Source organism: Sus scrofa, chromosome 16 (genome assembly GCF_000003025.6).
Source record: "Sus scrofa isolate TJ Tabasco breed Duroc chromosome 16, Sscrofa11.1, whole genome shotgun sequence".
Taxonomy (NCBI): domain Eukaryota; kingdom Metazoa; phylum Chordata; class Mammalia; order Artiodactyla; family Suidae; genus Sus; species Sus scrofa.
This window is the reverse complement of record NC_010458.4, coordinates 55,086,510-55,103,425: the sequence shown is the minus strand read 5'-3', so window position 1 is coordinate 55,103,425 and position 16,916 is coordinate 55,086,510. Positions and strand designations below refer to the sequence as shown.

At 49.7% G+C, this 16,916-nt stretch overlaps 1 protein-coding gene across 3 annotated transcripts in view; it reads right to left on the bottom strand.

The window, feature by feature from the left end:
• SLIT3 (slit guidance ligand 3) overlaps positions 1-16,916 on the bottom strand; it is a 669,892-nt gene that overhangs the window by 118,002 nt on the left and 534,974 nt on the right. For all 3 annotated transcript variants that reach the window (XM_021076955.1, XM_021076953.1, XM_021076954.1), the window contains exons 11-12: positions 12,348-12,419; positions 8,192-8,263 (exon numbers count right to left, since the gene is read on the bottom strand). In XM_021076955.1, the coding sequence (XP_020932614.1) occupies positions 8,192-8,263; positions 12,348-12,419 (144 nt within the window). The remainder of the gene's footprint in view (positions 1-8,191; positions 8,264-12,347; positions 12,420-16,916) is intronic.

The window sequence follows — 16,916 nt, the reverse complement described above, 5'->3', positions numbered from 1 at the left end:
CGCTGCTGGATCGGTGAGGAGGGCAGGGATTGGAGGTATACTATGTTCATAAATATTCCCCCAGTAGCAGACCCAACCATCTTGCAGGGCCACCTGCTCCCAGACCCGCCTCCTAAAGGAAACTCAGAGGTGACATAAACAGAAAAGAGAGGGAGGGGCTGAGACGATCAGGCCAGGTGGACAGCTGGGGCCACACGATCTAACAGGTAATAAGCCCTATGTGTGCCTAGGCCCTCGGCCAGCTGCTTACAAACATGAACTCATTGATGCTTCCCACGGCCCGCGAGGTAAGTCTTACCTCCACCTGACAGGTGACATCTCTGGGACTCCATAAGCTTAAGTACCTTGAAAGATGCACAACTAGTAAGTGGTAGGTTGAGATGTAGGTCCATGCTCTCTTAATTCAAAGCGTTACTCCCACCTTGATGCCCTTGAAGGGGCTTGTGGGGGAGGTGGAAGCAGCTTTGTTGAAGCCACTCCCATGAACTTAAAGATGAGTCTATAAGAAGATGCCAGCAAAGAGCCAGGCTCCCGTCAGAGGAAATTAAGGAGGGTGGGAACACACATATATCACCTTCTAAATTTATGGCTAAGCGTTAGCTCCACAAGGCACCGAGCACTTTCAGCTTCCACATATGTTCCATGTCAAGAAGTATTAGCACTCAGCCCGTTGACTAACCAACATAACGATGCTGTGGAGAGAGAATCCTTCCCAGGAGCTGTTGCCTTCAGAAAAAAGCAAGGCAGCAAACAGAAGCCCTTGGGAGCCTCAGAGCTAGAGCTTGGGGCAGCAAAGGGGGAGCAGAGGATGATGAAATATCGCAAGTCCTGCATCTGGGCCAAGGGGGGCTCTCGTGACCTCAGTCCTGCTGGGGGACGGGGACTGGCCGGGCCAGAAAAGTCCTAGGTGCTCCCGTGACTGGTAGCAGCTTGCAGCCTTCTCCACTCAGGGTCCAGGTCATCGGGGGACGCGGGCCATAGGACAGAAGTGAGAGCCACCACCCCGACCTGTGAGAAGGGGCCCCCCTGACCCAGTCTCCCTAAAGCGGCCACGTGGTCAGGGTTCGCTATGCAGCAGCTGTTCTTACCCCTTATCAGCTCCGGCTCTGGCTATAGGAGCAGTAATGGAGCAGAGGACCGCGGGGGTCCGGTTTTCGCTACCATCCTCACTCACATGTGAAGATGAGAAGATCCTCGCTCCTCAGTGAAGAGTCCCCTGAGCTCACAGCCTTTGCCACAAGGCTGGAAAAACACAAACATCTGGAGGCAGGTTTCATGGTAAATTGCATCAAAATCACCTTGGTAACGCCAGGAGGTGGCGTGTTGCTTCAGTGGCTTTGAGCTCTCATTCCGGTGGTATTTGTATCCTCCACACCTGCCCAGGGGTCTTTGGAAGATGCGGTCTAAGGCTACGCCTCCTTCTTAAGTCGTGTTTCTCTGGAAAGACCAAAAGCATATCCCAAACCCCAGAGGACAAGAAAGAGTGTAGCAGTCCCTTCCTGGTGGGCAAGTGAGTCCCTCCGGGAAAGACCATAAGATGGGAAGACGGCACAGGCTCCTGCCACGTGGGTGCTTCACAGAGCCTCTTTTCTTCCAGGGAGGCTGGGGAGTCGGTTTCTGTTTCATAAGCACTCAGCTGCATGCACAGCAGGGACAGGATGCTACCAACAACCCCGTGGCAGAGTCATTTCTCAAGGATGGGTTCCAAAGGCTTTTCATTCTCAAAAGTTCTCTGTGTGCACCTGTGAGCACCATCCACTTTTTTTTTTTTTTTCTTTAGGGATGTACCTGGGGCATATGGAAGTTCCCAGCCTAGGGGTCAAATCTGAGCTGCAGCTGCCAGCCTATATCACAGCCACAGCAAAGTCAGATCTGAACCAGCATCTGTGACCTACACTGACCCTACACCACAGCTCACGGCAACACCAGATCCTTAACCCACTGAGCAGGGCCAGGGATCGGACCCGTGCCCTCATGGATACTAGTCAGGTTCATTACCACTGAGCTACAATGGGAACTCCTCACCTACCCTAAAGCCTCGGTGTAAGCCATGAGTGGGGGTGCCATTTAGGGGAGCCCTTTTGGAGCCCTGATTAAGCTGCAGTATTTAATCACCGCCCTTTCTCTTATTATTATTATTTTTTTTAATTTTAGGAAAAACCCTCTGCCATCCTGAATTTCTCTGTCCATTAATTGTCATAAGAACCACTCTCTTGCCTTGGAATAAACATGCTCTCATCCTTCCCATATGAAATGTGGGGGATTTACTTTGACCTTTAGCCACCTCTTGAGGTGATACTCACATGAGGTCAAGGAGCTCTGACCTTGCCCAGTATCTTCTCTGAGCCTGGGAAGAGGTGCTCTGGACCATTCATACAAGGAAAGAGGGGATGCTCTCCAAGTCCCTGGGGGCAGAGATGACTTTTTCTCCCTCCTGATAATGACTGCACTGCTGGTCATGGGTTGCAGCGGGTTGTCATGGTGACTCAAACTGCTAGTGCAAAGCGGGATGGCCTGTCTGAAAATAGGACCTCCTCTGATGCCACAGACACAGGAGGGTGGGAGGAAGAGGCTGCAGGCAACTGGGCTTTCCTAAGGCAATGAGGGAAGCTGAGATGCTGAGATGGGATGTGGGGAGCCATCAGCTGCTCTTGGGAGATCAAGGGCCTCACTAGTGTGACCTGGCTTGGCCCTTCCCTCCTCAACAGCTGCTAGGGCGGCTCTTGACTGTCTTATTGCTACCTGGTTACTGATCAGTCCTTTAAGAGGGAGAAACTGTTCCCTCGATGACCAAAGAATGGAATGATTGCAGAATTCAGGTCTCCGTAAGAGCTTTCTTTGGGCAGCTGCAGATACACAGCAGAGGGAAGAATTCTTCCCTTAAGAATTCATCACAGGGAGTTCCTTCTGTGGCTCAGCAGTAATGAACCCGACTAGTATCTATGAGGACGTGGATTCGATCCCTGACCCTACTCAGTGGTTTAAGGATCCGGTGTTGCCGTCAGCTGCAATGTAGATGGCAGATGTGGCTCAGATCTGCTGTGGCTGTGGCCAGCAGGTACAGCTCTGATTTGACCCCTAGCCTGGGAACCTCCATATGCCACAGGTCCACCCCCCAACCCCCAAAAAAGAATGCCTCACAAAATCAGTCTGCTTCTATTGCTGGGGAGAATTCTTGTCATCTCACCTAAGCCCAGTCTTTAAAAACAAGCAGTTTCTTGACTGCCCTTGCACAGGGCTCAATGCAAACTTTAGCGGGGTCAGAGCGATGAACCAGAGGAAGTTCCATGGGAGACAGCAGCTCGTGACTTAGACTGAGGCATAAGAGGAGGAGCTGATTAACCATCACTTCCATGGTAGCTCCTCCCTGGCTTGAGCCAAGGAATTCTCGTTTTGTGTATCACAAAACGAGCTCTGCAGGTCAGCCCATGACTGGGTCAGATGAGGGCATCTCTGGCGTGGACTCTAGATTCAGACTGCCAGGGTTCCAATGCTCCAGCACTTACATGCTGAGAGACAACGACCCGGTTACCTAACCTCTCAGTTGCTCCGTTTCCACATCTGTAGAAAGGGCCTCTCAACAATGCCTTCCTCTGAGCATGGCTGTAAAGGTTTGATGCGATGATGTGTATGAAACTGCTTAGCTCAGGTTCTGGAGCATATCAAGTATTGGACAAAATGGTAGCTGTTATTACTAGTAGCACTAGTTATACCTGTGAAACAGCTGGTGAGGGAAAGTGAGTTACAGGGAGGGAAGTTCTGCTCATCGCCTTGCCACTGGCAGGTGGCTTGGAAAACTGCAAGATCCTCAAATGGTCTTGTCTGCCTTCCAAGAAAATCAAACAACAGGTGGCTGGGTTGTCTTAACCTATTCCAGCCCCAAGACAGTCTGGTTTGGGTTAAGACGTCCTGGAGCTGGCTTAACATCGACCAGGGCCAGCAGTTCTATGAAAACTTCCATCTCACATGACTGCCTGCCCCACCTGAGTGCCTTTCCCTCGCCTGTCATGCAATCAGTGAGCACTAACTGAATGCGCTGACTCCCCGGGGGGGGGGGGGGGGAGGGCGGAGAGGGTGCTGTGCTGCTGCCCAGTAGACGAATGACAGCTCTAGAGACACACTAGCTACTTGTGTCCCTTGCCTGGGGGAGGACTGACCTCTGAGCTACAAGGTGACATGTCTGAGGGCACCTGGCTGGCTACACATGTACGATCACCATCTACACACACATCTCAGGAGCCCAGGAGCCCAGGGGTGGGTAGAAGCTAAGTGTTTCCCCTGTTTCTGGTGGGAAAGGGGGTGGATGGAACCTGGGAGAAGAGGACAGGTTACTTCTCAGGTGATCCAGCTGCTGCCAGCCTCAGAGTTGGGAGCACATGCCCTATGGATGCTGAGATGTCCCCATGTGCGCTATTTCAGTTCTCCACTGTTCAGGAAGGCGTCTCTAAACACATTTCTTGCCCACATGGGCACCTGACTGGCTTCCCAGCAGCCTATTTTAAGGAGCGAAGCTGGCAGACTACCTTGGGTCCCCCAAAGGTAATAAGAGTTGTTGCTAATAAATAACAAATGTGTGTTTATACACCGAAATTATGCAGGAACTGAATCTGTTGAGGATTAATTACAGGGAGACATACTGGCTCTTTTCAAAGGCTTGAAGACTATGAGAAGAGACTTTTCTGAGTTTCCCAGAAGCCATTACTGAGGTTAGGATTAGAAAGAGCATCCTGACCGTCTCACTATATCCAGAGGACTTATCACAGAAACCCGCAGCAAGCCAGCAGTAGGAAGAGTTGTCCAAGAGTGCAGGGGACAGGTTTGCACCACAGATAGGTGACTGTCCTCCAGGACCTCAAGATTTTGGAGCCCCCAGATCTCCCAAACCCTGTCCCCTCAATGTCAGCTTTACAGGAGCTGACATTGAGGGGACAGGGTTTGGGGGTTCTTCCCAGAGCTGCTGGAAACTCTGAAAACTGAGACTTTTCTACTCTTGGTGCTGGCCACCTGCCAGAACAAACAGAGTAAGAGAAGGACCCAGGAGGGCTGGGCAAGTGTGGGTAGGACAGCTGAAGAGCTTAGAAAAACTGGTGAGGGGGCAGGGGGCAGGGGAGCAGGCAGGACTACCAACCACAGTGCACCTGCTTTATGGCTGGCAACATCATGACAAGTGTCAGAAAGGAAACATTCAAGATGACTTTGGGTGGCAGAGGTAGCTTGGCTTTGTGATGTACTAATACTCTGCAAGACGGAGAGAGGAGAAAAAGCACAACCCCCTTGCAAAAAGCTCAAAGGAGAGGAAATTTCCCAGACTACCAGGGTATTCTAATCAGAGCCTTCTTATCGGAGTGTCTCCAGTCTAACAAGGAGAAATCCAATCTACCGCAGGCCAAACGCTAAATTAGATCTTATCAGGACCTGCTTTCTAACTGCTCAACAGCAGGTCAAAGCCCAGGGACGGCTACAGTTGCTGGTTCTTTCTGGGAAGGGAGCTGGCCTGAGATGTGTCAACTCTGGCTCTCAAGAGAAAGGGAGATACTTTGTCTTTATTCTCAGCGACCCAACTCCATCTGCTCAAACTGGTGAAATTCACCTGAGCTGCCTTCCTGGGACCTGTTCAAAGTCCTGTTAGTCTAGTCATCGCACGACTGCTGTCAGCTCCAAGCTGGGATATGTTTCCTTTTTAAAACACATGCGTTGGAGTTCCTGCTGTGGCGCAACAGGATTGACAGCATCTCTGTTGTGCCAGGACACAGGTTCAATCCCCAGCCCGGCATAGCGGGTTAAAGGATCTATGGCGTAGGTCGCAACTGCAGCTCGGATCTGACCCCTGGCCTGGGAACTCCATATGCCATGGGGCAGCCAAAAAAGAAAAACCAAAAAAAAAAAAAGAATAAAAAAACCCCCATGCATTTATGGAATCTTTGCCACATGCCCTGCACTACATGAGGCACTTTGCTATAGATTATGTTTCTCTTTAATGCTTCAAGGTAAAGGCACATACCTTTCCACACCAAAACACAGATTATGAAAGAATATTCACCCCAGCCCAGTGCAATACAACACCTCCACATCTGCCTCCAGGCCATGCTGTTGCTGCTCTTCTTGCAAGGGATTAATAGCTACAGTTAACCGGCCTTATGGTGGCAGTTATAACTTAACAGTTTCGTTTCTTTGCTACAAGCAAAGAAGGCCATCTGTGAAACCCCCAGCTCCCTACAGAGCCCTGGAGTGTCATGCTAACAAATAGCCACAAAGACCCACTGAGGATTTTGACCTTTGAACATGAATATGTACCCAGAGATACACAGAGTGAGACAGACATGGAGACAGAGAAGGGCAGGGCTGGGTGGAAAGGATGCAGAGGCAAAGATACAGAATTTTCTTTCTCAGCTTCTTTGAAACAAGCCTGACTACCTCGGTGATGGATGCGCTGCCTGGAAACTAGCTGGGCATCTCATCCAGACATGATTCACATTCTTTTTTTTTTTTTTTTTTTTGGTCTTTTTAGGGCTGTATCAGTGACATATGGAAGGTCTCAGGCTGGGGGTCGAATTGGAGCTGTAGCTGCTGATCTACGCCACGGCCACAGCAACACAGGATCCAAGCCATGTCTGTGACCTACACCACAGCTCACGGCAATGCCAGATCCTGAACCCACCAAACGAGGCATCAGACCTGCATCCTCATGGATACTAGCTGGGTTCCTTACCACTCAGCCATGATGGGAACTCCCTGATGCACATTCTTGTATTATCTTAGGAGAAGCTGTCTGCAGTTGAGTCTTATAGGACATGAGAAGAGTAGGAAGTAAAGATGTGAGAAGTAAAAGCTCAAAGAAAAGTCTCACTTCCTTTTTCTGGAAGAGTCTTTGGGCATCAGCACGTGGGATGCGTTGTTGCCCACCTTCTTGCATCCTCCCTTGCTCCCAGCCACCCACCCATCCCGAGACGAGACTTGACGCTGTCTGCAAGCTCACACTCAGCTTCTCGTAACTGCACACGGGAAGCAGGGAGGCCCCTTCCTGACTGCCTGTGACTCGAGGTGATTTTACAATAGCACACGTCTGCGCGCGCGCGCACGCACACACACACACACACACACACACACACACACGCATCGCTACTCAGATACACGCCTCTGAGAACATACATCTTGGGCTCTTCAGAGGGCTGGGAACCTTCTGAGCCACAGGGCCATATAAGCTCTACTCCAGCTTCCACACTTATTTTGCTGTATGACTGAGGGCAAGTTATTTACCTCTCTGAAACTTGGTATTCGCCATTGCTCACAGGAAACTACCAGTAGGAATTGTCATGGTCATTGAACAGACACGGACATGTCTGTGCATGGGTGTGCTGTGCATGCGCGCGCATGCCCGCGCACACACACACACACACACACACACACACACTCTCTATACCCACAGTACATGTGTGTACCTCCTACGGCTACCTGATCACAAACCAGCAAACCAGAGATAATGGTCCCTGTTCATAAGATCTTAAAATACGGGATGAGCAAAACTCCTTTCCTTGCCTCTCCACATCAGAGTTCAATTATCTTCTTCAAACATTTAAGCTCAAATGACCAGGACGAAATAAATGCAGATAAATAATCCCTGAGCTTAAAATTCGAGGCAACAAATCTTCCTTTAAATTAAATAAACACGTCCCCTCTCAGCCATATCTTACTCAGCGAGAGTCACACCGGTGACTGATGACGCTCTTCTCGAATTATTTCACTACCTCACCCCTGCCCTTCTTCAAGGTCACATGTCTATCGGCAGCTCTGTTTCAGCTCTAGTATTGCAATACAACGCATGAATATTTTAGTTCCCTAAAATGTGAGCACACCCCTGCAAGATGCATCCCTTTGTAGGATTCAACTCTGGCTTAATTTCTAGACACTCCCCCTGCCCACCAAACCCGAGGTTACAGTGATTCATGCCTGGGCCAGGCTCCCCAGCTGAATCATCCAGGTTTGTTCACATGGACCTTAGCCTCCCCTGCCAACTCCCTGGCTCTCTTTCCACCAATGAGAGATGACAGAGGTGAGTGGTAGAAAAATTTTTTTTTTCCTTTTCATGAGCATAAAGTCAAAGGAAGACCTCTATAGAGCATAGTTCCAAGTTAGCCAGAAAGAGCCTGGAAATAGTTCCAGAGACACAATTAGTGACAAAGTTTCTACTCACAGCAGCTGCAGGGACACCAGCCCGTCGAACAGTCCCTTGGGAATCTCAGTGATCTTGTTGCCATAGAGCACCCTGGAAAAGAGGGGCGAGGACAGAAGTCACTGCGGATGAGAAGCCACTGGTACCCATTCACGAAGGCAGCCATCATCCCGGCCAACTCTAGGGGGCATCTCAGAGCATCGCCTTCCCCAGTCCGCCTCATCCCTTCTCCTCACTGAGACAGTGGGCTAGTGCCACGGTGGCGGGGGGGGGGGGGGTGGTCCTCGAGAGGCAGGCTGTCCGGGAGGCAAGGAGAAATGGGCTCCACCCTGTTTCACTCCTGGGCAGCCCAGCTCAATAAATAATCCACAATAGGAAGCCGCAGTCCCTCTGTAGTGTCTCCCGGAGCTGCTAATATGACTCACACCCCGGCAATAAATAAGACGTGTGGGATGCTGGCGGCCCTGTGCCTTCTTGGCTTCAATGGGTATTGATCAGGCTGAGCCCAGTCTATAGAACGTTTCCTTTTAATATCCTGTTGCATCCTAGGAATTCCTGAGCTGAGTCCTTTAATCATCCATCAAGACAGGGCTTTGGGTATCTGGGGTCCTATCCAGGTGGCGAAAGGACTGCTGAGTCAAGGACTGGCTCTTAGGAAAAAACTAGGGAGAAGGAACTGTCATCACGGTCACGGTGGCTTCTTTTTTCCTGTCCTCTGAGCTCCAGGAACCAAGGAACTCTGAATTCTGTTACCTTTCTCTCTTTCAGCCTACAGCGTCCCTCACTCTGCATCTTTAATTCCAGGTTGGTCTCTGGTGATTTGCGAGCCTTGGGGAAGGAATCTGCTGGGTCTGCCCCTCCAGCCTGGCACCCAGTGGGTGCGGCACAGGCAGAGGGGACACTGCTGGCCTCTCTCCGCTCTCAACCATGGCACAGACTTTGCTGATCTCTTGGGTCCAGGCTCCTCCAAGATGGAGGGAGCGAACTTAGCGAAGAAGGATTTTTTAAAAAAATTCCCTCTTGAGCCTTGGAGTGCACTGAATAAACACCAAGGGCCAATCCCCTCTCGGATTGCAAATCTGGACTGTGATGTACCTTTGAGGAGGCACAATATTAGGATGAGGAGATGGTAAATGGGGGTGATAAACCCAACCCCCCATTTCCCAGACACCACCAGGAGGGAGGTGTGAGCGCCCCGCTCAGCCTGCGGGCGTGTTTCATTAATGTTTCAACAAATTAATGACTAAATAAAAGTCAGCATGATGGCTCAGGCTTACATTTGTAATTCATATGAACGTCCCACTGCTCACTGAGCCAAATGCACGGTCTGCTGTCTCGGCTGGTGTCAGAACCTCCAGTGCAACAGAAGCTGGCTGGGTGGCGGGGCTGGTTGAGAAGAGTCCTTGAATCAAGCGTGCGTCCATATGGGACGTCTCTACGTCTCAGTGGGTCATAACCACTCTCCGGCAGGCTGAAGCGGGCTGGGGCTCCACTTCGGAGAGTCTGGGTGTAGACCTGCCTGGCTTTGCCCCCACATCTTTTCTTGACGGCCTCTTCCCACCTTGCAGTTCTGGGCTCAAACATCTCTTTCTTGGGAAGCTTCTCTCAAATATGCTAGTTAAGGTTTTTTGTTTTTTTGTTTTTCGTTTTTTGTCTTTTTAGGGCTGCACCCGTGGCATAAGGAGGTTACCTGCAGCATAAGGAGGTTCCCAGGCTAGATCCTAGCTGCGTCTGTGACCTACACCACAGCTCATGGCAACGTTGAATCCTTAATCCACTGAGCAAGGCTGGGGCTCGAACCTGCGTTTGCATGGATGCTAGTCAGATTTGTTTCCGCTGAGCCATGATGGGAGCTCCTAGTTTAAGGTTTTTGTGTGTTTGTTTATTTTACCACCTGTCACCCTATTTCTATCTCTTCATCCCTTTTCATTGTGTCATGTTACTTACTTCGACATTTATTTATTTTAAATGTTTTCTATGCCTCCTCCACCAGCTCCCTTGAGTATAGTTTCCAGGAGTGTAGTGACATCATGTGACGTGCTCATGGCTGGGCCAGAGCTGGAAACTGAACAAGGTCTAGCACAATACATACGGATGGAAAGAGTGCAGGAGCAGGTGTGGGGTAGAGTCTTTCCCACCCTTTACTTTGGCCACTCCTGACTTTAGATGGGGTGTGTTTGTGTTCAAAGCCCCATGCGGCCAAGGGTCCTGTCTGCCCACTTCACTGCTACGTTCTCAGTGCCTATAAGGCAACTCAGTACACAGTAGGCATCTACTGAGAGGATGAATGCATCCACGGGGGGGGGTGAGAAGCACTTCACATCAACAACACCCCAGTATATTTCAGAATTGGCTAGCGGCCTGCAACTTCCTGTCTGGCAACCAGATTTTGCATTTCTTTTCCTGCAAGGCAGGGGGCATCTCCCTGTCATGGACCGTTCCCAGATCCCAGCAGAGAGAAGCCAGCCAAGGGGACCAGGGGAGCGGGGGGCAGGGATGGGATCCCGGTGGCAGACGGCCACGCTCCCTTCTCCTTTGTGATCTTCAGCACAATAAGCAGACACTAATCTCACACACAATCCTGTCTTTGATGTCCCGGCCAGATGTTCTACCCGATAAACGAAACTAATTTACTCTGCCAGCAGCAGGCAACAGCTGAATCAAGAGACTTCCCTGTCTTTAGCCCCTTCCCAGTGGGACGGGGCCAAGGGGGCGGGCATGTGTATCTTGGTACCTGGCCACTCATCAATTAAACAAACAGGTTGCAAAGAGAGACAAAGCATGGCCGGCTTCCCTCTGAGTATCGTCATTTTTCCCCCGGGGTGGGCAGGTCACCAAATAATATCAACTGAGGATACCTCTGTTGTATCTTATGTGACACATTTCACGTTATCTCAGGAGGCAGCAGAGCATGGGTTCTAGAGTTAGACTGCTTGGGTCAAAATCCTGCCTCTCTCACTTGTTACCGCGGATGGTGAATAAGTTACATTTCTTTTCTTTCTTTCTTTTTAGGGCTGCACCTGCAGCATATGGAAGTTCCCAGGCTAGGGGTGGAATCAGAGCTGCAGCTGCCAGCCTGTACCACAGCCACAGCAACTCCGGGTCCAAGCTGCATCTGACAGGTACACCACGGTTTGCGGCAATGCCAGGTCCTTAGCCCACAGATGGAGGCCAGGGATCGAACCCACATCCCTGCGGACACTATGTTGGGTTCTTAACCAGCTGAGTCACAGTTGGAACTCACAAGTTACATTTCTTTATTGAACAGATTTTTTTTTTTTTTTTGTGGCAAAAATATCTATGTGCCAGGTACTGTTTGAAGTGCCAGAGATTCAGCCGGGGTCAAGAGAGTAAAAACACCTGTCTGCGTGGAGCTTAGATCAACCAATTTCTTCAACCATTAAAGAGAGGCGAGGATAGATTCTGTATTTTAGGTCCTTGTGAGGATAAAACTTGCAAGCCTCCTAGAGGAGTGCCTGGTGCACAGTAAGTGCTCAATAAATACTGCCTTTGCTGTTGTTACTGTAATCATGAATGTGTATCAGGCAGGAAGGGTGCCACCATCCCCAGGGGGAGTCACCGGCAAAATCAGGACACAGCTCCGTGCCTTCCTGCCCCCCAGGGTCTCTGAGCCCCCGGGGGGTACGGCTTCGGTTCCATCTATTCGGCTGCTCTAGGGTTTCAAAATCAAAGAAAGCAGAGGCTTCTAGGATGGGGTGGATGCTTTCTCAGAACAATAGCCAGGAAGTCGGTTTGGAGAAAAAGTCTAAAATCAGAGGAAGGAAATAGCTCCTCCCTGGACAAGGCCTCACGCACTGGGAAAATGCACACATGATAATAACCATACATTCTAGTTCTCCTCTGTCTCCCCAGACAGTGCTGCCGAGGCGTGTGTGATGGGAGGGGGGGGCTGTGTGGTTAGAAGGGAAGATGCATTCGAATTAGAAGCCAATAACTGGGAAGGCTGCCGGGCACTTAATCAATAAAAATAATGCATTTGGGTTGTAGAAATATTCCCCGAGATCAATTTCCCCCGAAGAAATATTTGTTTCTTTTACCAGGTTGCCACAAGTGTGTAAGGGAACATAAAACCTTGATAAACACCTCCTGAAAAATACGGATGCCTTCCTCTCCCATCCCCCACCCCCGCCCCCCTGCGACCCGGCTCCCCACTTACAGGGACGTGAGCGATTTCAGACCCTGGAAGGCATCTGCGGCGATGTCCGAGATCTGATTCTTGCTGATGTCTCTGAAAACATGAATGGGAGAGATCTGAGAACACAGCTCAAAGGTGGTCGTTCCTAGGTGTGGACCACGCATTTCAGGTGTGCAAAATGGGGATGAGGATGAATTTCATCGCTCGTGCAATTTATTCATTACGTGGGAGCGGGGGCTTCAAGATCATTCATTTCAAGTGCCTCATGATGAAATCACTATATTTGTGTCACTCTTCTTGGCTTTCAACAAAAGCCGGCCCACGGCACCTTCACTTTGCCAAATAGCTATGCACGTGTGAGCCATCGCTTTGCAGGTAGGAAATGGCACCCAGTCGGAAGGGTGCCTTCCTGTAGGTCACAGAACCAAGCAATTATAGCAAAACCAAGCAGAAGCCAGCCTCGCCCAAACACAGCCCAGGGTTCCTGTAGGCTTCATTTCCTTGCCTCATGCCTTGGCCAATGCGTATGCTTTTCCCTAAGAATCCTGAGTCATTTCACCTCGCCAGTGACTTTGCCTCCTTGACCTGAATGGAGTTTTTGAGCGGTGATTTAAGTGTCTGGTTCAGTGCCCCTTCCAGGCCGGGTGATGTAAACACATCATGAGCTTCTCATGGGCTGGCTTGGGGACGTGGGCTTCCTGCTGGCGGTGCTCCTCAGACAGGGCCAAGTCCAGGTCAGTGACAACCAAGGCTCTGGGAGACCGTGAGTGGGAAGGATGCTGTGTTTGAGAAGCAGCTAACCGGGCCTCAATGGTGCAGAGGTATCTGCGACCTGGAGGCTGCTCATCCCTCTGCAGCAGGCGGATGACTTCTGAGCACCTGCCTCCTGTTCTTGCTAACCACACTTCCCCGTGGGACAAGACCCCTGTGAAGAGTCATTATATAGATATTTTGTGTTTTATATTTACACTATAATGTTCAAAATGCAAGTCCAACATTTTAATATTTGTCAGTTTGCTTTTACAAAGCTAAATCCTAAATTACTAAAAAGAAAACAAACAAAAAGAAAAGGGAGTCATTAGCTCAGGAAGGTCTCTGCTCTTCCATCCCCGGAAGGGGAGTCCTCCAATTTTTAGCTACAATGAACTTCCGGTTCCTTTTATTTAACAAAATAAATCAATGGGTCTTTGCTTTCACACAGAAGAGGGGGAGCTGGGGTCTTGGAGGGTCAGTAAGGAGGAGACAAGAAGAAAGCACATCTTAGCAGATTCTTAAGCAACTGCCTCCAGCGAGGCCAGATTGCCCCAGCCCCCTGCCTCTTAAAAGTCCAGGACTGGTGTGCGTGCGTGCGTGCGTGCGTGTGTGTGCGTGTGTGTGTGCATGTGTCTATTTCTCTCCTCCTTCTAATAGGCTTCAAAAGGGCTGCCCGGCAGTCTTTGCCTCGGCCTCTGCTCCCTTCCCTCCCTGTTTCCAGGGCCTGGGAGTTGAAAGATACTTCACAGGTTAAGGTTTCTTAGGCACAGCTGTTGAGCTTATCCCTTTAGCTGGCGGGATCGCCTCTAACAAATCCACAGATCGTGCTCGCAAACTTGTCAGCTTACACTGGGCTTTTCTTCAGAGCTCCATTTTTGTATAAGGGTCTTAACAAGCAAATGCCCCGGATTATCCTAATCTTGCTCGCCCTTGGCGTGGCTGCCTAGCACGGCATTTCAGGCAAGCGTGCAGGGTCCGCGCTCAGATCGCACTAGTGAGAGCGTCTGTTTTTCTTTTTCTTTTTTCTTCTTTGCTGACATCCCTAAGGTCCTTAGACTTCTACCATGCACGAAGAAGTTCTGTGACCAGTGGGGAAGCCCTCTGCTTTAGCCTTGTCAGGGCAAACTGGTTTTCAGGTCATGACTTAGACTTTTGGATTCACTCTTTTCTAAGGGGAGATGTTTCGTGGTTGGGAAATGCAGGCGAGTGGAAACGGGAGAAGAGATAGTTTAGCTGGAAACTGACCCTGGTGGCCACTTCCTCTTAGTTCTTAATTCTGCAGGAAGGAAACAACAGCTCTGAGAGGTGAAGGACCTTGAGCCACCAGTGACCTGACACAGCAGTTTGGGTACAGTGCTGGCATCTCAAGCCTCCTTTCTATTTCACTATGATGGGTGCAGAAGGTGGTGGCACTGGGCAGGAAGGCAGTCTGGGGAAGGCTTCAGTGCCCACCCATCTCTGTGCCTAACCCCTCCTGGTCCGTATCAGACCTGACCCCAGGAGTCTAGTTTGTCCTTGATGACCAGTGGTTCTTAAGCCTCCCTAGGGTGTTTATTATTATATTATTTTGCTTTTCAGGGCCACACCTGTGGCATACGGAAGTTCCCAGGCTAAAGGTTGAATGAGAGCTGCATGCTGGCCTATGCCACAGCCACATCAATGCCATAGCAATGCTGGATCCGAGCCTCATCTGCAACCTACACCACACTCACAGCAACACTGGATCCTTAACCTACTGAGTGAGCCCAGGGATAAAACCCGAGTCCTCATGGATACTAGTGGGGTTCGTTATTGCTGAGCCACAACAGGAACGCCTCTAGGGTGTTTGTAGAAATGCACCACAGAGAATCTGATTTGGCCTGCTGGGATCTGGAGTTAGAAATCTGCATATGCAACAGATTTCTGGGTGATTCCCAGGCAGGTGGTCCCTGGGTCCTACTTTACACCCCAGCATTTCAGAATCTGGTTGGTCTCCAACCGACTCCAAACCCCTGGGTCTTATAAACTGGATGGAGAGGGAGTGAGTGGCCTTGGCAGACCGTTCAGAACAAGGGGTGTGAATTCCACGTCTATGAGGGTTAAGTGGGGAATATAAGCGTGAGGTAACAGGAATTGGTGTAACTTGGGGAATATTGCTTTACTCAAGAGTGTGGGGTAAAAGAACTCAACACACATTTTTTTTTTTTAATGGCCACACCTGTGGCACAGGGAAGTTCCTGGGTCAGGGACTGAATCCCAGCCACAGCTGCAACCTATGCCACAGCTGTGGCAACAGTGGGTCGTTAACCCATGGTGCCACAGAGGGAACTCCAACACTTTGAAAGTTTGGCCTTCAAGGGTCACTCTCCCTGTTCTTTTTTTTTTTTTTTTGCTTTTTAGGGCCACACCTGCAGCATATGGAGGTTCCCAGACTAGGGGTCAAATTGGAGCTACAGCTGTTGGCCTACGCCACAGCCATAGCAACGCCAGACCGGAGCCTTGTCTGTGACCTACACTGAAGCTCATGGCAATGCCGGATCCTTAACCCACTGATGGAGGCCAGGGATTGAATGTGGATCCTAGTTGGGTTCATTATTGCTGAGCCACGATGGGAACCCCCTGTTAGCCAACCGTATTAGATGGGGGATCCTCTCTAGCGCCTCCCACTTTCTCTACAAATGGCTTCTCTACCTTGATACTAGTTTTTACCTGGAAGTATTTTTTTTTTTTTTTGACACTAAACTGACTACTAGAAATTCATTCTAGTCAAGGACAAAGCTATTCATTCAGGGAACATTCTTTTTGGTTTTTTTTTTGTTTTTGTTTATGTCACTGGAGATGAGAGGAGGGTGTGGGTCACTCACCACTGAGGGAAAACTTCTTTCTGTGCTAATATATTAGAGATAAAATGGCCACATAACTAAGGTGGAATTCACACTTAGGGTGTTAAAATCTGTTTGCACAAGGACCCTACTTCTCCCAAGCACTTGCACTTCAGGCTGGGTTTCTTTTCTTTTTTTAAAATTTTTCTTTTTCTTTTTTCAGTCTGGGTTTCTGAAGTTCTGTTAGCTGGAAACATTTTTAAGTGGTCTCTCTTCCCTGCCACCATCCCCTTGAAGCGGGGCGGGGAGGACATCATAATAAATATCAAGAGCATCAAAAGTGATCAAAAATTAAATTCACTTCCCAGGCCATGGCTGAGAGGGTCTTATGAATTTTGAATGCACAGATCATGGCAACTCCAATGGGCTGGCGAAAGGACAGTAAAACACAGCCACGCTCTAAATTACCTGGACTTCACAAAAAATTAGAGCAGTAACTTAAATCATGCAAGAGCTATAGGTTGGGGCAGTGACTGAACTTGTCATTTTTCACTGAAATTACTATCTGGCTGCATAATCAAGCTGGGCTTTAAAAATGAATTTGGTCGGGGGAGGGGGTGGGTGCCCGGAGAGTGAGCTGGGGAAGCAGGACGAGCAGGAGATTAATGGCCCGAGGTTTTAAATATTAAGGCCTATATTTATACAGCTCCTCCAGCAGGAATGCTGCCAAGGGGAGGGACAAATACGTGCTTAGGGCTGGCGCATTATGTTGGCTTCTGCTTCTGGCCCTATACCAGGAGAAAATCTTGTTTGGTTTGGATTTCCAGGGAGATGGGAAGTTGGCTTTCTGAGATCTGAGGGTAAAGCCTACCAATGCCACTGTTTCGTGAGGGTGTTTATTTTTAACATGAAAGGAGCCAGCAGACACTTAACCTCTTTAACGTAGGTTCTCCTAGGGAAACCGATGAATCAGCCTCCAGCGGAGGGAACAAGACCAAGTCCATGCACGTTTCTACCTGCCCTCTCTCTCCTCTGT